At 48.3% G+C, this 23,135-nt stretch overlaps 1 protein-coding gene across 1 annotated transcript in view; it reads left to right on the plus strand.

The window, feature by feature from the left end:
- IGSF21 (immunoglobin superfamily member 21) overlaps positions 1 to 22,845 on the plus strand; it is a gene marked incomplete at both ends in the record, with an annotated part of 182,422 nt that extends 159,577 nt beyond the window's left edge. Inside the window, 5 exons of the mRNA XM_081341258.1 lie at positions 7,934 to 8,049; positions 11,265 to 11,736; positions 19,157 to 19,242; positions 22,018 to 22,210; positions 22,652 to 22,845. Of these exons, the coding sequence (XP_081197384.1) occupies positions 7,934 to 8,049; positions 11,265 to 11,736; positions 19,157 to 19,242; positions 22,018 to 22,210; positions 22,652 to 22,845 (1,061 nt within the window). The remainder of the gene's footprint in view (positions 1 to 7,933; positions 8,050 to 11,264; positions 11,737 to 19,156; positions 19,243 to 22,017; positions 22,211 to 22,651) is intronic.
- Between the last annotated feature and the right edge of the window lie 290 nt (positions 22,846 to 23,135).

A 23,135-nucleotide genomic window follows, 5' to 3' on the forward strand; every position in this document is an offset into this window, starting at 1 on the left:
CTGCTGGTGGCCGGGCCCGGCAAGAATTGGCACAGGCAAAGACATCTGGCGGGCACCAGCCTGCGCCTCCCCCCCCCAGGTGACCAGAATACCAACGAGCGTTCTTCGCAGCTGAATGACGGAAGATTGAGAATCCTAATGCAATGTGCTAAAACCAGCCGGCAGAGTTAGCAATCAAAGATTCCTTCTTAATGCATAATGCATTAAAAGATGCAGGATGCTGAGGATGAGCCCAAGAGAAAAAACAATTTGCACAAGGACAGCTATGGCAAATACTTACTTTAAAACAACAACAACAACAACAAAAACTTGGCATATTTCTTCTTATTAACCGTTAGGCATCCAAAACCAAGACTGCTCTTGAGAAGATTCCCAGAGGATCGCAGACTACTCGCAGAGTACATTGATAGGAAGGGCTTTGCTTCTTTACTCAGCCTTCAGGTGCTTTGGAGAAGAGATTGAACCATCTCCTTTGTGGCAGCCTCTCGGATATTGGAACACTGTTATCAGGTCACCCTAGTCCAGGGGTAGGCAACCTTGGCTCTTTTATGACTCATGGACTTCAACTCCCAGAATTCCTGAGCCAGCATGGGGGAACTATGGCTCCTTCATGACTCATGGACTTCAACTCCCAGAATTCCTGAGCCAGCATGGGGGAACTATGGCCCCTTCATGACTCGTGGACTTCAACTCCCAGAATTCCTGAGCCAGCATGGGGGAACTATGGCCCCTTCATGACTCGTGGACTTCAACTCCCAGAATTCCTGAGCCAGCATGGGGGAACTATGGCTCCTTCATGACTCATGGACTTCAACTCCCAGAATTCCTGAGCCAGCATGGGGGAACTATGGCCCCTTCATGACTCGTGGACTTCAACTCCCAGAATTCCTGAGCCAGCATGGGGGAACTATGGCCCCTTCATGACTCGTGGACTTCAACTCCCAGAATTCCTGAGCCAGCATGGGGGAACTATGGCTCCTTCATGACTCATGGACTTCAACTCCCAGAATTCCTGAGCCAGCATGGGGGAACTATGGCCCCTTCATGACTCGTGGACTTCAACTCCCAGAATTCCTGAGCCAGCATGGGGGAACTATGGCCCCTTCATGACTCGTGGACTTCAACTCCCAGAATTCCTGAGCCAGCATGGGGGAACTATGGCCCCTTCATGACTCGTGGTCTTCAACTCCCAGAATTCCTGAGCCAGCATGGGGGAACTATGGCCCCTTCATGACTGGTGGACTTCAACTCCCAGAATTCCTGAGCCAGCATGGGGGAACTATGGCCCCTTCATGACTCGTGGTCTTCAACTCCCAGAATTCCTGAGCCAGCATGGGGGAACTATGGCTCCTTCATGACTCATGGACTTCAACTCCCAGAAACTATGGCCCCTTCATGACTGGTGGACCTCAACTCCCAGAATTCCTGAGCCAGCATGACGGAACTATGGCCCCTTCATGACTCATGGACTTCAACTCCCAGAATTCCTCAGCCAGCATGGGGGAGCTATGGCCCCTTCATGACTGGTGGACTTCAACTCCCAGAATTCCTCAGCCAGCATGGCTCAGCTTGGAAACCTCTCCCTTTCCCCTCAGCATGGCTGGCTCAGGAATTCTGGGATTTGAAGTCCACCAGTTATAAAAGAGCCAAGGTTGCCTACCCCTGCCCTAGTCCCTCTTTTCATTAAATTAATCCCCAATTCCTGCAACCGTTCTTGATATGTTTTAGCCTCCAGCCCCCTAATCATCTTTCTCGCTCTTCTCTGCATTCTTTCCAGAGTCTCAACATCGTTTTTATATCGTGGCGACCAAAACTGGATGCAATATTCCAGGTGTGGCCTTACCAAGGCATTATACATACTAAGACTTCACGTGATCTTGATTCTCTCTCCCTCTGTAAATGCAGCCTAGGGCTGTGTTGGCCTTTTTTGGCAGCTGCGGCACACGGCTGGCTCATATTGTCCCCTAGGCCTCCAGGATCCATCAACCCAAAAAAAACCCACGGTTGAATACATGACGGGCGTGGAAACGCTGTGAGCCAAAAAAGCTCACGCAATCCTTGGTTTTAGAAACACAGGGGCAGAATCCAAATCACGTGAAATGTTAGTCCCGCTTGATAAAGCCTTAGTAAGGCCACCCCTGGATACCTGCATCCGGTTTTGGCCAACACACTACAAAAAAAAAGAGGTTGAGAGTTTGGGAAAAGTGCCAAGAAGAACAACTAAGATGACCAAAGGCCAGGAGACTAAAACATATGAAGAACGGCTGCAAGATTTGGGAATGTCCAGTCTAGAGAAAAGAAGGACTGGGGTGACATGATAGCAGTATTCCAGTATTTGAGGGGCTGCCACAAGGTGGAGAGGATTAATTTATTTTCCAAAGCCCCAGAAGGAGGCAAGACAAGAAACAATGGATGGAAACGAACGACGGAGAGAAGCAACCTGGAATCAAGGAGAAGCTTCCTAACATTGAGGACAGTTAACCAGTGGAACAGCTTGCCACAAGAAGTTGTGGGTGTTCCATCCCTGGGTTGTTGTTGTTTTTTAAGAAGAGACTGGACGTCCATTTGTCTGAAATGGTGCAGAGTCTCCTGCTTAAGCAGAGGATCCCTTCCAGCTGCATTCTGATTTTGAGTTTTGAAGACTCCGTGTTAAAAGACAGACTGGCCCATAGGAACTGCGGCTTCTCATAATTCCCCTGTGCGAAAGTTGCGGGGTGGTGGTGGTGGTGTTCCTTGTCCCGCATCTTCTCACGGTGAAAAAGTAAAAAGGTAAAGGTTCCCCCGCACACGTGTGCTAGTCGTTTCCGACTCTAGGGGCCGGTGCTCATCTCCATTTCCAAGCCAAAGAGCCAGCGCTTGTCCGAGGACGTCTCCGTGGTCACGTGGCCGGCATGACTAGATGCCAAAGGCGCACGGAACGCTGTTACCTTCCCACCGGAGCGGTCCCTATTTTTCTACTTGCATTTTTTACGTGCTTTCGAACTGCTAGGCTGGCAGAAGCTGGGACGAGTAACAGGCGCTCCACTCTGTTACGCGGCACTCGGGATTCGACCCGCCAAACTGCCGACCGTCTGATCGACAAGCTCAGCATCCTAACCCACTGAGCCACCGCGTCCCTTCTCACGGTGAAGGCATCCCCCTAAAATTGGGACTGGACTTTAATCCGCTGCTTGACAGACAGCGCTGACTTTTCTAGTCTGCTGACTCCCCTCCTTCGCCTTCCCGACTCTGTGCTTGGGGGTGGGGTGGGGTGGCGATGTGTGGGAGAGCCTTGCAGCTGTGTAATTAGATTCTGACATCTCCTGGGTCGGCCCGGGCTATTTGCACCTCTTCTGTCGGCTGCTTCTAAATTTAGCCATCTCGGCATTAGGTAAAGATCTTGTCCTCCAGACAGCACCCTTAATTGGTTGTGATGGGTGACTTCATGGCTCGATGTTCTGGAGGCATGATTAAGGAGGGTGCCGAAGGCTGCTGGCACGCGCGGGGAAGATGCTCCAGGCGAAGGGAGGGGGTGTAAAGGTGGAGGAGGCCGACGCCAGACAGAGAGACTCCTGTAATAAGTCTTCTCGCTAACATGACACATTGTCAGTCCCTCATGAAGGGTGCAGCGGCAGCTGATGAGGACCTATAAATGTTGCTGGTTAGAGTCTGCCTGAAACGGATGATGATCTTGAAGACTAGGGACCCTCTTAAGGACAGCCAGATCCTCTTTGTAATAGAGACACACACCCCCACATGGTGACTCTTGGATGCTGGTCTTGAGTGCCACCACCCCTCCTATGCCTGGTTGATTGATCAGCCCTTCACAGTAGGCCAGATCCAGAAGACAGACCTGGCAGGAGAATCAGTGGTGTTGATTTAGTGAGGTAAAGTAGAATGACGTCTGATACAGAAGAACATCTAGAAGGGGTGGGTTTGAGTTTCTTTGTCACACTTGATCCCAACTCAGTGGACTCTTCTCCAAGTTGCTCCTTAATGTCTTTTGGAGGTCAAAGGAAGAAGTGAGGAGGAGGAGGAGGAGGAAGAGAAGAGGAGGAGGAGGAGAATGGAGAATGGAGGAAGAGAAGAAGAAGAAGAAGAAGAAGAAGAAGAAGAAGAAGGAGAAGAAGGAGAAGAAGGAGAAGAAGGAGAAGAAGGAGGAAGAGGAGGAAGGGGAGGAGGCGGAGAAGCTTCAAGGGCAGTCTATCTGACCCACAGTTGTTTGGTGGAAGCATTTGGAGAGAAGCTTCCCTTGGAAATAACGTGTGGGTGAAATTGGGGGTAAAAATTGTGTTTGGCAGCCATTTGTGAAAAGGATGGAGAGTTTTTGAACAGAGCAACGTTACTTCGTCCATCTGCCTTCTCCTCTTGGCCAAGATCCATGAACTTTCAACCCAACGTGACCTCAACCAGCCACCAAGCACTGCTGGAATCGCTTTGGCTGTTTCAGGAGAGGTAGAATCCATGGGAACTTTAGGAGGAAGAGTGGATGATGAAAACCCAACTTCCTAAACAGGCGGAGCCCCTTCAAGAAGAGGCTCTGAGTTTCCTTTCAGGGGGTCAGACTTCATGACCTCCTGGACCTTCCCTTCTCCCCAATTCCCTTGAGTTTTTGCCCAGCTGTGGCAAGCTCCTCCTTCCTCTCTGCTCCTTTGGAGGCAGACCTGCCCCAAATTTGGCAAAACCCGCAGGGCAGGGCCGCAAATCACTTGCCGGCTATCGCTGTTACATTCCGCCGCCTAAGCTTGCTTTGCGTCGTTGTTTCAACTTGCAGCTAGACTCCAGAGCTCGTGCATCTACGTTTTTCCTTTCCCCTCTTGAACTTCCTCCTTCTCCATTTATCTCTTCCCCGTGACGCCTCTTTCTTTGGGACTGTTTCTCTTCCCAGTTACTTTTTTCTCGCCTCGGGATACGAATCTGCACAAACGCAAGAAAGACGGAGAGGATCCCGCATCCGTTGAATGAGTGGCGATGTGACGAAGCCGGGAGTTCTTCAAATCGTTTTGAGGGAGGCCTAAGGGGTGGAAGGGACGCGGTGGCTCAGCGGGTTAGGACGCTGAGCTTGTCGATCAGATGGTCGGCAGTTTGGCAGGTCGAATCCCGAGTGCCGCGTAGCAGAGTGAGCGCCTGTTACTCGTCCCAGCTTCTGCCAACCTAGCAGTTCGAAAGCACGTAAAAAGGCAAGTAGAAAAATAGGGAAGGTAACAGCATTCCGTGCGCCTTTGGCGTCTAGTCATGCCGGCCACATGACCACGGAGACGTCCTCGGACAAGCACTGGCTCTTCGGCTTTGAAACGGAGATGAGCACCAGCCCCTAGAGTCAGAAACGACTAGCGCGCATGTGCGGGGGAACCTTTACCTTTACTATACATGTATTTGTGAAACAATATGGTGGTTGGGTAGTTAAAATAAGAAATAACCAGTTGTAAATAGTTCAGGTTACATCAACGGAGATGCCCTCTCTACTTCCCTTAGTTATTACATAGTCAAAATAGGCAATTTAGTACACTTCTAGCTGTAGCCTAGTCAATCGACAAAATTTAAAATATATTTTCAGTAATACATATCAATATCCTGTTTTTAAATTTTATCTAATTGCAATAGGATATTCTAGAATGGGCTATAGCATATAGGAAAAAGCTTAGTTTTTGGGTAGCCCACAATTCACTTTTTCAATAAAGAATAATTCTTTTGTCTACAAAACCTATATTGTTCATTACAAAGCATTCTTCTGTTTTACCATTAAAATGCAAATGTTTTTAAGGTAAACAATGCCTCGAAGTTCTTTGAAGAGTTTCATCTGTTGGAACCATGACAAATATATTGACATTATTATTATTATTATTTTTAAAAATCCATTTCTACATTGAACAGTGTGCTGTCTAGGCATACAAGTATTAAAACATAATCGTCGTCACCTTCATAATAAATCTCATCAAAGTTCAATGGTACACTAGGAAATAGCGATCAGAATATTAAAAACAGCATTGCCCACATTAACATTCGTTATATAAGGATCAAAGTATTTACTAATCCATTGTAAATCTTGCTCACCTAATCCACATAGTCTCACTCACATTTCCAACTTTCTAACCTCTGTTTTTATCAGCTAACCACTGGTAAAATAAGTCCCAGGTCTTACGTAATATTCCGTTTCTTCTTTTTCTTTCATTTTTTAACGTTAACCTATCCATCTCTGCGCAGTCCGTGACGGTTTTACTTGCATTAAGACATTTGTCTGTCCCACAGATCCATACAGCTTGAGAAGGAGCTTTGCACAGGCTTGAAAAAATACGGTGAACATCATAATAATGACGGCTTATTGCGGTAGCTCTGCCCAGAGTCGCTTTATAGAGGAGATAGGCGTCGTAAAAATTTAATAAAATAATAGTAGTTTTTCTTTGGTCGGTTGATTGATTTCTCTAGCGTTTGCTGAGATGGGCATCTAACGGAAGTCAAGTAAATAAATAATGCTATTATTAACTAAACTTTTATGACCTCCATTTCCCCCACCCACCCACCCACCCACTACTGTGGGTGGCTATCATAATAAGCCATCATTTGAGTTTAGGTTTCATCACAAACCATTTCATCTAGTCTTATTTCATCGGTGTGGTGTTTGTTTTTTTCTTCCTTGGCCGAGTTCTTCATGTGAGCTTGGAAGAAAAAGCTTTCTATTTTATTTATTTTATTTATTTTTATTTAATCCCATTGATATCCCGCCCTTCTCCGAAGACTCAGGGCGGCTTACAATTTAAGCACAAACCAATGTGCTTAGCAATAGCCTTCATTCTATGTATATGCCTGCTTATTAGGGCTTTTGGGCCCCCCAAGCGGCATTATTACAAAGTCAGCTTATTGCCCCCAACAATCTGGGTCCTCATTTGACCTACCTCGGAAGGATGGAAGGCTGAGTCAACCTTGAGCCTGGTGGGACTCGAACCTGCACTAATTATGTATTGCCCTGTTCACCGCCCTGAGTCCTTCGGGAGAAGGGCGGTATACAAATTAAATTAATAATAAATAAATAAATAAATAAATAATTGCGGGCAGCTGGTGTTACTTAAGGAGGCATTAGCCCACTGCTCCACCAAACCACCTACAAAATAAATAAATAAATAAAAGGTTTTGTGATTATAACCACAGGGGGGACAAGAGGCATTGCTGCAGGGCAGGGTTGGGGAAAAAAACACACACACCACAATAGGTATTGACTTATTCTTTTCTGGATCTGCATTTCTTAGCTCATAAAAAGCACCAGCAAAAAAAAAATAATCTAAAAGAAAACTTTCCGGGGGGGGGGGGGGGCGAAACGTCCTACTTAAGAACCCTGAAAACTTGTAACTACTCCACGTGTAATTGCTACCAGGGCGAGCATGTATTTTTAAGAGAGAATTTAAAACATTTGTGTCTTTATCACTTCAGTAATAGAGTCGGGGAGTTGGGGAATAACTTGGCAAAATAAATCTCTGTAAATAATGGAAGAGACGGTTCGTTCCCCGAAAGCTCCGTTTTTGTAGCGGAAAGGTTTTTTTTCTTTCTTTTTTTGGGGGGGGGAATCTTGCTTTGGTTTTTCTTATCTTTAGAGAGAATTCCGCATTCTGCATTTCCGGGCCTAACCTTGAAGGTGAGCCTCACCTGTTCTAAACCTCCTTTTTTTTTTCCCAGTCCATTCTCCTTTCCTTCCTATTCCAGATGTTCTCCAGGTTGCCGGTGCGGTGATGTGGAAGGGGCAGTTTTCTTTTTTCCCCCTCCCATTTTAGAGGGGAGACCCGACAGAGAGGCAAACTAGAACTGCCGTGGGTTCCCGCTGCATCTCACCCCCTTTCGCTTGGACCTTCAAGCTTGAGGAAGTCTTGGAGAAACATCTCCAGTTGACCTCACTCCTGGAACGATGCTGGCGGTCCATCAAACGAGTAACAAACCTTCTCCTTTCTTCCTCTCCCCCCCCCAGCGCCTCCCACATCCATCTCGGTCATTGCTGCGGATACCCCGTCTCCCTTCAGCCGTTACCAAGCCCAGAATTTTACCTTGGTTTGCCTTGTCTCCGGCGGAAAACCGGCCCCCACGGTAAGTTTCCAGACGCGCGGCATAAAAGAGGAGGCTTCTCCACCTCTGCGCCCTGTTTTTAAGGCAGCCTCTCGGTCACCTTTTCAACTTTAATTGCCCCCGTTGTGCCACACCAGGCTTTGAAGGAAAGGGCCGTTGCCGTGTTCTTCTGGAGACGGGTCTCCAGTTTTCCCTTCGATCCCAATTCACAAACGGGGGAGGGGGGAGCCGAAGCAGGTTGTGAGAGAGCACACAAAATTCAGGTGTTGTTTTATTTTTATTTTTTTTTTAAAAAAATAACAACAAAAAAATCTGAACTCAAGCTAATTGGCTGAGAGGGGGCCTCCAAATGTTTTGGAGGGTTCGATCAATTAGAATGGAGCTGGGAGGGACCTTGGAGGTCTTCTAGTCCAGCCCCCTGCTTCAGCAGGAGACCCTAGACCGGGGAGGGGGTCTTCAAACGTGGCCCAATTATGACTTGTGGACTTCAACTCCCAGCATGCCTGGCTGAGGAATTCTGGGAGTTGAAGTCCACAAAGTCATCAAAGGGCCGAGTTGGAAGACCCCACGTGCCTGGCTGAGGAATTCTGGGAGTTGAAGTCCACAAAGTCATCAAAGGGCCGAGTTGGAAGACCCCACGTGCCTGGCTGAGGAATTCTGGGAGTTGAAGTCCACAAAGTCATCAAAGGGCCGAGTTGGAAGACCCCTGCCCTAGACCACTCCAGACAAATGGCTGGCCAATCTCTTCTTAAAATCCTCCACTGATGGAGCACCTATAACTTCTGGTGGCCAGCTGTTCCACTGGTTAATTGATCCAACTGTCTGGAAGTTTCTCCTTAATTCCAGGTCGCTTCTCTCCTCAATGAGTTTCCATCCGTTGTTTCTTGTCCTGCCTTCAGGGGCTTTGGAAAATAGCTTGACCCCCTCTTCTTTGGGGCAGCCCCCCAAATAATGGAAGATTGCTTTCCTGTCCCCCCACACCCCACCCCAATCCTTATTTTCTCTAGACTAGCCAAACACAAATCCTGCAACCCTTGTTCATATGTTTCTGTCTCCCCTTTTTTAAAGCCCCCCCCCAAAAAAATTGCACAGAGCATCCATAGAGAATGGGCACCCTTGTCTTCCCATCTGGAGATTTTTTTTAAAAAAAATACTCCCAATTCAGTTGTCATCCACCTGGACACAGTTGGTCCTCACTTACCAACCACAGCGAGGACCGTTTCGCTGAACAACTTGTGTAATGTATGCCGGTTGCCAGGCGCCCAAATTTGGATCCTGGGTCGTCAGGTGGAGGAGCGGTTGTAAGTCGCTTTTTTTTTTCCAGTGCCCTTGTCATTTCCGATTGGTCACTAAGCAGATAGTCGTAAGTCGAGGACTACCTGGTTAAAAAGGTCTTCTGCAACATCCTTTTCTGCACAGCCTCGGAGCAGATATTTTATCTTTTCTGGAGCTTTTTTTTTCTCCCTTCTCGTGGTTTGGTTTCCACCCACCCTCCCTTTTAAATCATGTTTGTGGTAGTGGGATATCTTCATACCAACGGACCGGATGCTGTGAAACAGTAGGCAGCGATGGGGAAGCCTCGAGTTCTAAACATCCCGATAATAATTTCTGCTTATTAATTCAGAAGTCGGAAAGATCTACGTTTGGAGAGAAAAAAAACGCCAAGTGAGGGAGGAGCGAGGAACAAAGCTTTTTTGGCGGCTGCTTCTGTCTTCCCCACCTGGAAGAGAGGGAAAAATATATATATGTATATATCCACTTATCCGCAAACATTCCCGAGGCTGTTTCATTACAGCGTGACATCAGAAGCTTGAAAATAGGTTTTGGGAAACGCGGCGCAATCTTCTCTTCAGAGAAAACAGTCAGAAAGACTTGAGCAGGCGTTGCGTTCCTCGCTTGCTCCAGCTACACAAACACGACCCCCTGTTGCGTCGCGCAATCTTATTTGCAGTAGACATCTCCGCTGACACAATGGGTTCCCTGGCAGAGTTGGGTGGGTGGGTGGGTGGTTTCTTAGCCAAACATTTAAAAACCGATCCTAAATTTTCCTCCTGCTGATCCAGACTCCACCCGATGTGGCCTTAAGCCTTTTTCACATACAGGCAGACCTTGACTTTGAAACAATTCATTTGGTATAACCAGAGCGGGAAGGGGCCTTAGAGGTCTTCCAGTCCAACCCTGTTGATTCTTCTCCACCGCCAGTTTGCTTGGACCGTCAGCCATTCGGGTTCTTCTAGAAAGTGTTTGTTGTTGTTAGTTGCGAAGTCATGCCCGACCCATCGCGACCCCCTGGACAACGTTCCTCCAGGCCTTCCTGCCCTCCACCATCATCTGGAGTCCATTTAAGCTCACGCCTACTGCTTCGGTGACTCCATCCAGCCACCTCATTCTCCGTCGTCCCCTTCTTCTCTTGCCCTCAACCTTTCTCCAGTGAGTCCTTCCTTCTCATTAGGTGGCCAAAGGGTTTGAGTTTCAGCTTCAGGATCTGGCCTTCTAAAGAGCAGTCAGGGTTGATCTCCTCTAGGACTGACCGGTTTGATCGCCTTGCAGTCCAAGGGACTCGCAGGAGTCTTCTCCAGCACCGTAGTTCAAAGGCCTCCATTCTTTGGCGCTTGGCGTTTCTTACGGTCCAACTTTCACAGCCACACATTGCAACTGGGAAGACCATAGCCTTGACTATATGCACTTTTGTTGGCAGGGTGATGTCTCTGGTTTTTAGTGTGCTGTCTGGATTTGCCATGGCTTTCCTCCCCAGGAGCAAGCCTCTTTTAATTTCTTGGCTGCAGTCCCCGTCTGCTGTGATCTTGGAGCCCAGGAAAATAAAATCTGTCACTACCTCCATTTCTTCCCCATCTATTTGCCAGGAATTGAGAGGGCCGGATGCCACGATCTTGGTTTTCTTAATGTTGAGTTTCAAGCCAACTTTTGCACTCTCCTTCTTCACCCGCAACAAGAGGCTCTTTAGTTCCTCTTCACTTTCTGCCATTAGAGTGGTATCGTCTTTGGTTGTTGATATTTCTCCCGGCAATCTTCATTCCAACTTTTGATTCCTCTAGAAAGTGTTGGCATGCAATAAATCTGTGGTCATTGGAAAAGCCTTGGGGTGTGCAGGACGGCATGCTCGACACTTTCCTCGGGCTGGGCCCGCTCATCTCCCGACCCTTTTCTAGACTGTGTGTAAAACCAGCGAGTAGGGAGGAAGGGCCTTTAATCTCTCGATACCTTTCCTCCTCCAGGTTTACTTCAAAAGGGACGGAGAGTTGATACAGGGTATCCCTCTGACGGAGCCCCCGGTCAACGCCGCCGGCTTGCGGGACAGCCGAGCTGCTCGGAATCTCTTCCATCGGGATCTGGATGACACCAAGATGCAGGAGTCTCTCTCCTTGTTGAACGTGGAGGACCGGGGCAGGAAGCTTTACACCGAGAACCCCTTCCACGGCCTCACCCCCGACCGGGGACTCTTGCTCAGCCCCACCATCGAAAGTATCCCCGAGACCGTGGTGAGCCGGGAGTTCCCGCGGTGGATCCAGAACGCCGACCCAACGTATTTCTTCCACCACACCCACATCCCCATCAGTGACGGCACCGTGGAGGTGCGGGCCATGCTTATGTGGACGCTTAACCCTCAGATAGACAATGACGCACTCTTTAGTTGTGAGGTCAAGCACGATGCCCTCTCTATGCCCATGCAGTCCGAGGTGACCCTAGGTAAGAGTCCAACAGCCACTTGCTGGGAGAGGGGAGACGGGGAAGGGACCTGCAGCCATGATCAGGCCCAACCCCAAATCTTCTGGATTATCTGGGTGGGTCGGTTCTCTGCATCTTTGCATGGCTGTTTCTTAGGTGGCTTTAGAAAGAATTCCAAGAAGATCCAGCTGGTAATTTTGTTGGAGAGAAGGATATTTTTCTCAAGGGGCATCAGGGGTCACCTGCCTCCTCCTAAACCAGGGGTGTCCAACCTTGGGAACGTCAAGGCACTCCTGACCTAGACTTTTGGACTTAAAAGCTGCCAAGGTTGGACACTCCTGACCTAGCTCTTGGAGGACCTCTGGGAGTCGAAGTCCACAAGTCTTAAAATTGCCAAGTTGTACGTTCTTGACCTAGACCTTTGTGGGCCTCTGGCAGTTGAAGTCCATAAGTCTTATGGTTGGACACTCCTAACCTAGACCTTTGTGGGCCTCTGGGAGTTGAAGTCCATAAGTCTTAAGGTTGGACACTCGTAACCTAGACCTTTGTGGGCCTCTGGGAGTTGAAGTCCATAAGTCTTAAGGTTGGACACTCGTAACCTAGACCTTTGTGGGCCTCTGGGAGTTGGAGTCCACAAGTCTTGAAATTGCCAAGTTGTACATTTTTGACCTAGACCTTTGTGGGCCTCTGGGAGCTGAAGTCCACAAGTCTTAAGGTTGGACACTCCTAACCTAGACGTTTGTGGGCCTCTGGGAGTTGAGGTCCACAAGTCTTAAGGTTGGACACTCCTAATCTAGACATTTGTGGGCCTCTGGGAGTTGAAGTCTACAAGTCTTAAGGTTGGACACTCCTAATCTAGACCTTTGTGGGCCTCTTGGAGTTGAAGTCTACAAGTCTTAAGGTTGGACACTCCTGACCTAGTTCTTTGGGGATCTCTGGGAGTTGAAGTCCACAAGTCTTGAAATTGCCAAGTTGTACATTCTTGACCTAGACCTTTGTGGGCCTCTTGGAGTTGAAGTCCACAAGTCTTAAGTTTGGACACTCCTAACCTAGACCTTTGTGGGCCTCTGGGAGTTGGAGTCCACAAGTCTTGAAATTGCCAAGTTGTACATTTTTGACCTAGACCTTTGTGGGCCTCTGGGAGCTGAAGTCCACAAGTCTTAAGGTTGGACACTCCTAATCTAGATCTTTTCTGGGATTTGAGGTCCACAAGTCTTAAGGTTGGACACTCCTGACCTGATCCAACTGCTATCTTGGGCCTCTTTTTCTTAGCACGAACTAGGAGAAGATTGCCTGTTGTTCTGTCCAAAACTGGTCCTGAGATGGGCGCCCTGATCAGACCAATAGGCTGGCCTTTCCAAGGAAAGGAACAAATGCCTCCCACCAGGAATGGAAACCCCCAACCCTTCATCCCTCCTGCCTTCTCTCTCCCTTTGCCTCTCTTCCTGCTCCAGAGATGATTACAACTTCCAGTTTTTTGTCCCTGCCTGCTCGCCCTTTCATTAAATTTAATGGGCTCCTGGTGCCATTCACGGGAACAAGAAGATATTCTGATATCTCTTCCCAGCCAAGATCTTTTTTTAAACACACACACACACACACACACACACACACACACACATACACACACACACACACTCTTCATTCCTACATGTTTATTCTCCTCTTCATTTTGTTCTACCTTCCTGGCTGGCTCATTAATTGAGGACCCCTTTTTAAAGGCGGCGGTGAAAGCAGCCGAATTTCTCTCGCCTTTTCTTCTTCTTCTCGCTCGTGGTGAGAACCCTCCAAGCTAATGAACCCTGGCAGGCACGAAGAAAAATCCGAGCAATAAAAAGAAACGGAGGCAGCATCCTTCCTCCCTCCCGTCCATCCACCAACCAACCAACGAGGAATGAATCTGGACATGGTCTCCCTAAATTTGCTACCTCCCCCGGCAGCCTCGGGAGTTGAAAGAAGCAGCTGGTTGGCTTTAGCACCCTTCCTTCCACATCCTTTTATTTATTTATTTATCTTCCACACACACACACACACACACACACACACACACACACACACTTTCCCCCCACTGGAAAGCAGCAGCGTTTGAACGCGTCACCTTCCAAGGGATTTGAGTGTCAGTTCAAGACATGGAGATTTGACTGGGTTTATTCAGAACTCTCTATCTCTGGCTGCCAAGCTTGGCGGCGGCTATGCCCGGCAAGTTGGGCAGGGGAGGGTGAGATGGGATGGATGGATGGCACCACTTGCCCTCTTTTGCAATCCGTTTCGAGTAGCATTTACACCAGGAGTGGCTAAGCTCCACCAGTGATCAGCCTTGCTGTCTTTTTCAGAGTCGTCCTCGCTCTGGTGCGCGCTGGGAGAGGGGGCGAAATCTCCATCAAAAGAGTCCTTAATCACTTTAGAGAAGTGATTAAACATTCTTTTTTCTCCTCTCTTGGCCCTCCTTTCTCTTAGCCCCGGCGGAAGATTACCTGATGTTCTTTAAGGCGCTAATCCCGGGGAAGGGTGTCCTGATCAAACGCTTCATTCAGTTGCGTCTTTCTAAGGGCTTCCCTTGTCTCCGTCAAGCCCGGCATTTACATATTAAAGACAAAATACCTTTTATGTTAATCTCCCAGTGGGAGAAAAAAACTGCCTTTGGCTGAGAGAGACACACAAATCTTAACGCATCCAGAATAATAGGGCTTGGTCAAAACGATGGGTTGGCTTGGAAGGAAGAAACCCAAGGCTCTTTTTCACTAGCTGTTTTGGAATCGGCTGCTTCTCTGCCAGCCTCAAACCGGAATCCATCTTGACTCCGTTCAGTTGCCTCGATTCTGCTGGAGGATTCAGATCGTCAAGCAGGATTTGGGTGTGGTTGGTTTTTTTTAAAAGCCCACCCGCGTTGAAACCAGACAGGGGCTGATCCAGAATTGATCTGAATTCATCTCAACACATTTTAGACCCTTCTAGTCAACAAGGGACGCGGTGTGGCTCAGTGGCTTAGGACGCTGAGCTTGTCGATCGGAAGGTCGGCAGTTTGGCGGGTCGAATCCCGAGTGCCGCGTAACAGAGTGAGCGCCTGTTACTCGTCCCAGCTTCTGCCAACCTAGCAGTTCGAAAGCATGTAAAAAATGCAAGTAGAAAAATAGGGACCGCTCCGGTGGGAAGGGAACAGCGTTCCGTGCGCCTTTTGGCGTCTAGTCATGCCAGCCACGTGACCACGGAGACGTCCTCGGACAAGCGCCGGCTCTTCGGCTTGGAAACGGAGATGAGCACCGGCCCCTAGAGTCGGAAGCGACTAGCACGCATGTATGGGGGGAACCGTTACCTTTACCTTTTTAGTCAACAAAGGGGCTTGACTCAGTTCGATAATCTTGGAGCAAAACTGCAAACAAATTGCCACACTCCTAGTGTTTATTTTTTTTAAGCTTTCCACCAAACACAGATGGGTTGTTGTTTTTTCCCCCTAGAGTTGGAGGGTGTTGTGCCTTGTGCTAAGAAAACTCCTTTCCCTCTCTGCAAGTTTCAGATTTTTCTTAGTCCTCTGTTTCGCTTTGTAAAAATTCCAGCTCTCCTCAATCGCTTTGTTTCAGCTCAGAGGCATCTCCTTCAGCAATTGATCTCTTCCTTTGCAAATAAATTCCTCGGGGGAATGGAAAAGAAATGTAGACGTGGCAAGATACTCCTAAGCAGACATTTTATTCTCTGCTGCTGATAAAGAGAAAAGCCTCAAAGGAAATGCTGCGCTCTTGGTTTCAAAGGCTCTTCCCCCTTCGTTGGTCTCCAGAAGATAAGGACTCGTTTTTTTGGTAGAGGGATAGTAGGTTAAAGGCGGGTTGGTAAAAATGAAGTGGGGCTCTGGCATTTTCTGAGTAAGCATTCCGGAACTTACAGACCCATTTTCCGGTAGAAAAAGAATGGTAGTTAAGGGATCCAATTCCCTGCTTTTCCGGGAGGAAGACGTGGGAATCTTGGTTGAGGGAAACGGGCTGAATCCGCCAAGCAGGCTGGAAGGAAAGCTGCATTCACCTTAATCCTGATCCAAAGGCTTCGATCGGAGATGTTTGCTTCTGCAAACAGAATTAATGAACTGTGGGCAATCTCTCCAAGTTCTACCTCGGTGTGATGGGCGCTCAAGGGACCTGGTGTTTCAGCACCATGGAGAGCTCCAATGAAGCCTGGCGTTGACTCAGTGACAGTCCTGCAAATTCTTCCTGCTGGAAAAATCCATCTCCCAACCAACTGCCCTTCTGCCAACTCCTCAGATTCAGTGTTTGGTTTTGGTTTTGTGCCAAGATCTGAGACCCATCCCCACACCGTCCTTCAAACTAAGGACCTTCTCGGATAGAGCTCTGTTCCCAGAAATACAAGTCGGGAGGCACCAACTTCATTCTATGGAGATTCTCCATCATCCAGGCCATGGTTGTCCCAAAGATGCTTTTTTTCCCCACAAGGCCACTGGACTTCCTTGTTTTCCCTTTGAAGGCATTTCTCTTCTCACCCAAGAAGCTTCTTCAGCTCTTGACTGGATGGTGGGGGGGGAATGGAAGGATTTATACTCCTTGCAGAGAGCTGGTCATTTGCATCCTTTTATAGAGTCCTTGAGTCTACTGTTCTCACTGTCAGGAAATTTCTCCTTAGTTGCTTCTCTGCTTGATGAGTTTCCATCCGCTGCTTCTTGTTCTGGCTTCAGGCGCTTTGGAGAGGAGGCTGATCCCCTCTTAAAGGAAGCCATGTCAAAAAGAAGGGTTCCTACAACTCCCAGATCCAGAGAGCACCCCAATCCATTTAACATAGCTTAACGGGTTGTGTGAATGGTGGTGGCGCAGTGGTCGGAAGGCAGTACTGCAGGCTAACTCGCTGCCCACTGCAGGAGTTCGATTCTCAACGGCTCAAGGTTGAACCAGCCTCCCGTCCTGGAAGGAAGAAAGCCTCAATTTGACCAAACAAACTGGCATTTTTGTCTTTCAGCCCTTGCCTTCCCGAAAGCAATCCCACGGGGCCGAGGGCTGCGTTCACCCCACTTACCAACCAGCAGATGCCCTCACCCCAAAAGGCTAAGATTAGACCGTGGTTAAATAATAATAATAGCTCATCCTTGATAGGTTGCAGGAATTTACCTTTGTTGGTTTGTATATTACAGGTAAACACTGCTCACTTAGTGACCGAACTTACAACCTCTCCCCATTCCCCCCCCCAGTGTCATGTGGCTGTATTTTGGCACTCAATAACTCGCCTGGTCTTACACCCATTTGCAGCATCCCATGATTTATTTATTTATTTATTATTATTATTATTTTTGCATTTAAAGCTTCCAGCAAAAAATGCCCGTAATGAACAACTTAATGACCATGGCCCCTGCTTTATGACCGCTGTGTTTGTTTAACGACTGCCGCAAAATCAGGCACGATCATGTGATAACCTGCTTCACAACGGCCATGATCAAAACGCGGGCTCAATTACAGTCATCAGTCGAGAGAGATGGAATAGAATAGAAGCAGAGTGGAGTAGAGTAGCATAGCATAGCATAGAGATAGAATAGAATAGAATAGAGTAGAGTAGAGTAGAGTAGAGTAGAGTAGAGTAGAGTAGAGTAGAGTAGAGTAGAATAGAATAGAATAGAATAGAATAGAATAGAATAGAATAGAATAGAATAGAATAGAATAGAATAGAATAGAATAGAAAGAGAGATGGATTGGAATAGAATAGAATAAAGAGATTGGAATAGAATAGAATAAAGAGAGATGGAAAGGAATGGAATGGAATTAGAATAGAATAAAGGAATGAAGAATGGAATAGAATAGAATAATAGAATAACAGACTTGGAAGGGACCTTGGAGGTCATCTAGTCCAACCCGCTGCTCAGGCAGGAAACCCTAGACCATTTCGGACAAATGTTTGTCCAATCTCTCCTTAAAAACGTCCAGTGATGGAGCATCCAGAACTTCTTGTCCTCACTGTCAGGAAATTTCTCCTCAGTTCCCGGTTGCTTCTCTCCTTGATAAGTTTCCATCCATTGCTTCTTGTCCGGCCTTCAGGGGCTTTGGAGAACAGGTTGAAACACCCTCCGCCCCCTTCTTCTTTGGGGCAACAAAGTATATTGTCTAAACTCAACTGTAGGGTGGGAGGTTGTTGCTGGTCAAGTCTTCTTAGATCCTAAGAACGAAGGACCTTCAAGTCCCCACATTGAAAAGAAGACCACTTTCACATCATCATCATCATCATCATCATCATCATCATCAGAAGAAGAAGAAGAAGAAGAAGAAGAAGAAGAAGAAGTTGGAAGGGACCTTGGAGGTCATCTAGTCCAACCCCCCGGTCAGGCAGGAAACCCTATACCGTTCCAGACAAATGGCTGTCCAGTCTCTTCTTAAAAACTTCCAGTGTTGGAGCATTCACAGCTTCTGGAGGCAAGGAGTTCCACTGGTTAATTGTTCTGACTATCAGGAAGTTTCTCCTTAGTTCTAGGTTGCTTCTCTCCTTGGTGAGTTTCCATCCGTTGCTTCTCGTCCTGCCTTCAGGGGCTTTGGAGAATAGCTTGACTCCCTCTTCTTTGGGGCAGCCCCTGAGATACTGGAAGACTGCTATCATGTCCCCCCCTTGTCCTTCTCTTCGTTAAACTACACATACCCAATTCCAGCAGCCGTTCCCTATATGTGTTTAACCTTGTTACGGCTGGCTGGAACCGGCTCTGTCCAGTCCTAGCCCTGCTGTCTTGGGTCTTGCAGGCGCAGAAGGCCTACACGACCCCTTTCACACGCTCGTAGTCCTCAATTTTCAGCCATTCCTTTAGTCACCGTTCAAATTTACAACGGGATCGTGGGGGAAAAGGGGACTTACGGCCGTTTTTCAGACTTGCGGCATCCCCACGGTCACGTGATCAAAATTCGACCACTTGGCAACCGACTCATATGTATGACGGTTTGCAGGCAGTCCTCGACTTACGACTCTTCCTTTTAGCGACCTTTTGATCTTAGAACGGCACGGCAAAAAAAGCGACCTCCGATCGTTTTTCACAGGACCGCTGCAGCCTCCCCGGTGGGTGTGGGTGTGTCGCGTGATCCAAATTCAGTTACGCTTGGCAACTGACTTGGTCCTTCCGACCGTTCCTGTGTCCCAGGGTCACCTGATCCCCCTTTGGCGGCCTTCTGACACGCCAGGTCAGTGGGGAAGCCGCGCGTGACTGAACTGCAGCGGTTCCCTTAACACATCTGGCGAGAAAGGTGACAAAGTTGGGCCCAAAGTCAACAGCTGTCCCGCGGAGCAGCAGAAGATGTGGGTGCAATTGGGGTCGTAAGTCAAGGACTGCCCGCATTATTGCGCGCAAGGCTTGAGTGTCTCCGGCAAGTTCAGGTGTTGTCAACCTTTGCAGGGATGGGGGAGAAATGGGGAGGGGGAGATAGGGGGAGATAGCCCAGGAGAAGACGATGGTCTGACCCATTTCCTTTTCCTACAGTGGCTCCGAAGGGCCCCAAAATTATGGTGAGCCCCACAAGAGCCCGCGTTGGAGACACGGTCCGTATCCTGGTCCAAGGATTTCAGGTGGGTATGACATACATCCCCCCTCCCGCTTCCCCAAAACCCATCCTCCTGCCCCCCACCCCACCCCCGAAAGACCTCCTTTGCTTTTTAGGACCGTCTTGGTGTTCATCTAGGTCGCTTCTGGGAATAATTTAATAGGGGTTTTTTTTAAAAAAAATGACAGAGACAGACAATTGTGTACCGAAGACGACCAGCCAGCTGTGAAAGAAACATCCGCGTTAATTTGCTTGCTGTGACTAACTGGTCTTGCAGACACCGAGGGGTGTTTGTTTGTGTGTATAGCGTGGCAGCTAAAAGTCAGACAAATTGATAGTCCTAGAAGCATCTTTTTTCTTTTTTCCCCTGCCAGGTGTGTGAGAGACTTGAAAACTAACACACTGGGTGGCTGCTGGAAAGAGGGGAAGGAAGGTGTGTGTGTGTGTGTGTGTGTGTGTGTGTGTGTAGTTCTTCACACATGTTTTGCGAAGGGTGGGATGTGGCTCGTCCCCTGTGGGTTCGCTCTGCGACTCCAAGCATCTGGTGTAAAGTTGGTGGGCTTTGGATGGATGACTGGATGCTCTTGTTGATGGTCCTCAACCAGATGTTGTAGGAACATGTTCCAAGCCCAAGAGGCCAGTTCTCCATCAGTGTAGTGCACAACTCATGTTCAGGCACCAAGTGTGACCCCATGGGTCCTTCTAGTGAAGGGGGAAGCAATTTATTCTCACACCTGGCCCTGAGGTGGGTCTCCAGGGGGTGAAAAGAGAGGTGAAAACTCAGCAGAAGAGGAGAAGGACTATTGCTTAGGCACGCTTGGCTGAGGAATTCTGGGAGTTGAAGTCCACCAGTCGCCAAAGGGCCAAGTTTGAAGACCCCAGCTTGTGGACTTCAACTCCCAGAATTCCTTGGCTAGGTACGCTGGCTGAGGAATTCTGGGAGTTGAAGTCCACCAGTCACCAAAGGGCCAAGTTTGAAGACCCCAGCTTGTGGACTCCAACTCCCAGAATTCCTTGGCTAGGTACGCCGGCTGAGGAATTCTGGGAGTTGAAGTCCACCAGTCACCAAAGGGCCAAGTTTGAAGACCCCTGGCTTAGAAAGTGTCGCAGGACCAGGATTTGGGCAAAGATTGTTCCAGAGCTTGTATCTGACTGTCTTGGAAAATAGGGCCAGACGACTATATTCAATTCAAAGTTCTCCAGATTTCCTACACTGCAGCTCTTAACCCGGGCCATGCTGGCTGGGGCTTGACAAAGGATGCAGTCCACCACAAAAAGAGAGTTATTTCTTGAGCTAATTTCAGAGGGTTCTCATCCTACAGCAATTAACCCGTGGAGTGACTTGCCCCCATCTCTGGAGGTTTTCAAGAAGAAATTGGACAGTCATTTATCAGAAATGGCATGGGGTCTCCTGCTTGAGATAGGGGTTGGACTAGAAGACCTCCAAGGTCCCTTCCAACTCTGTTATTCTGTTATCCTTCATCTTCTTGGTCAGCTCCTCACTTAAGCAGTGAGCAAGCAATAGATAGATAGATAGATAGATAGATAGATAGATAGATAGATAGATAGATAGATAGATAGATAGATAGATAGATAGATAGATAGATAGACAGACTAGATAGATAGATAGATAGATAGATAGATAGATAGATGATAGATAGATAGATAGATAGATAGATAGATAGATAGATAGATAGATAGATAGATAGATAGATAGATAGATAGATAGATGATAGATAGATAGATAGATAGATAGATAGATAGACAGACTAGATAGATAGATAGATAGATAGATAGATAGATAGATAGATAGATAGATAGATAGATAGATGATAGATAGATAGATAGATAGATAGATAGATGATAGATAGATAGATAGATAGATAGATAGATAGATAGATAGATAGATAGATAGATAGATCAGAGAGAGGATAGATAGATAGATAGATAGATAGATAGATAGATAGATAGATAGATAGATAGATAGATAGATGATAGATAGATAGATAATCTTTATTTCATTTTTTTTTACTGTGGACAACCTGGCACACATTAAAAATGAAATTCTGTTGCTTGCTCTCAAAAGTGTACTCACACATAACACATCCCATATACATACATATGTATATACCTATGCTCTTACATATAAATACGTATAAATATTAATCGCTGTCCCTCTTGAATACGTAGCGGAAAGAGGAATCTTGAGAGTTCACAAGGTTGATCCTGTATGGAACAAAACTGTGACAGAGTCTGGGTGTTCTGCTTCGGATATCACGAAGCCCCATTCCCCGAGGAGGTAGCAAGGAAAACAGGTTGTGAAGAGGAGGTGTAGCGTGCCAGGTACACCAAGGGTGGACACAAAGGAGCTGATGGTTTCTATCAAAATCCATTTTTGCTCTTGACCGCTTAAGCTTCCTTCTCCCGTCCCTTATGGACCCTCAATTCGCTGCCTCCATTCTGGGCTGGATATAGACAACTCACATCTCTCTCGTCTTCTCCCAAGAACTTTTTAATCTAAGCCGAACCACCCAAACAGCAACCTTTGAGAAGTTTCTTCTCATCGAGGCCCTTTCCTTCTGCGGGGCGGTTAAGTTGCTTTGTGATGAGGTTGTCTCCTTTGACTCTTGAAGTCAACCCAGCTTCTTCGTAAGTGGCTTCTCCCGTCCAGACGATGGTTCCAGGTTCGAGAAGACCCCCCCCAGGTGGGCCTTCAAGGCAATAACCACACAACCTGTTTTCCTCCGAACTGACCGTTTGGGGTGGGGCGGGGCGGGGTGGGGGCAATCCTTGATTCCAGAACGAAGTCTTCCCCGAGCCCATGTTCACTTGGACCCGTGTCGGGAGCCGGCTCCTGGACGGCAGCGCCGAACATGATGGCAAGGAGCTGGTGTTGGAACGCGTGCCGGCCGAACTGAACGGCTCGATGTATCGCTGCACGGCGCAGAACCCGTTGGGCTCCACCGATACCCACACCAGGCTGATCGTGTTCGGTAGGGGGCCGTCCCCATTCCTTCCCCCCATCGATGGCCTCACCTCGGATCATCTCCCCACCTTCCGACTCGTTGTTGACACCTCCACCGTCCTCGCTTTTCTGTGGTCCGTTGATGTCTTTCCAACTGCATGCTCCCTCCGGGATAGGGATACCCCCGTTGGGGTGGGAAGACTGCAAGGTGGACTTTGGGGGTGGGGGGAACCCAGCCGTGCCATGCCATCCTTTCTGCTCCCAGTTCCCCCCTCCTCTGCTTCCCCAAACTCTAATCAACAGCCCCACCCACCCCCCCTTGCATCTTCCATTCCTCATCCTAGTGCCAGCGTCCATTCTTTCCCGCCCTCCCTCCATCGCACCTCATCTTGGGCCTGGGTTTCTCCAATGCTCAATGACCGCCGTCTTCTTTTCTCCCCACCCGCCCACCCCCCACTTTTCCCAATAGAAAACCCCAATATTCCAAGAGGAACAGAAGACTCCAATGGTAAGCTCCCCCGCCTCCACCCGTTTAACGCGCCTCCTTGCGAGAAGCATGTCTGCTCTGCGCTTCCGTTGCTGCTTCTCGAACGTTTAGCGAGATTTCCTCCTCCTCTCCACCCCCCACCCCCACCCCGGTTCTGCCCCAATTTTCTTCCCTAAACCACCCCCACCCACCCACCCGGAATTCGCGCTCAGCTGAGTGTCTCGTTCTTGTGGGCTTCTGCATGTGTCTTCCCTGTTGCTGGCAACTGAATGTCTCCCCCCTGCCCTCGCCATGCACGGCCCCTGTCTCTGCTTTCCCGCCCTGGCATGCCTGGAGCGGCCGCTGCCCAAGTGAGCAATCGGCGGCTCTGCAGTTAGCGGGAAGGGACTCCAGTTTTGAATCCGGAGGCACCTTCTAAATCCGTCTTTCTTTCTTTCTTTCTCTCTCTCTCTCTCTCTCTCCCTCC

Source organism: Vipera berus (genome assembly GCF_964194415.1).
Source record: "Vipera berus genome assembly, chromosome: 17".
Taxonomy (NCBI): Eukaryota; Metazoa; Chordata; class Lepidosauria; order Squamata; family Viperidae; genus Vipera; species Vipera berus.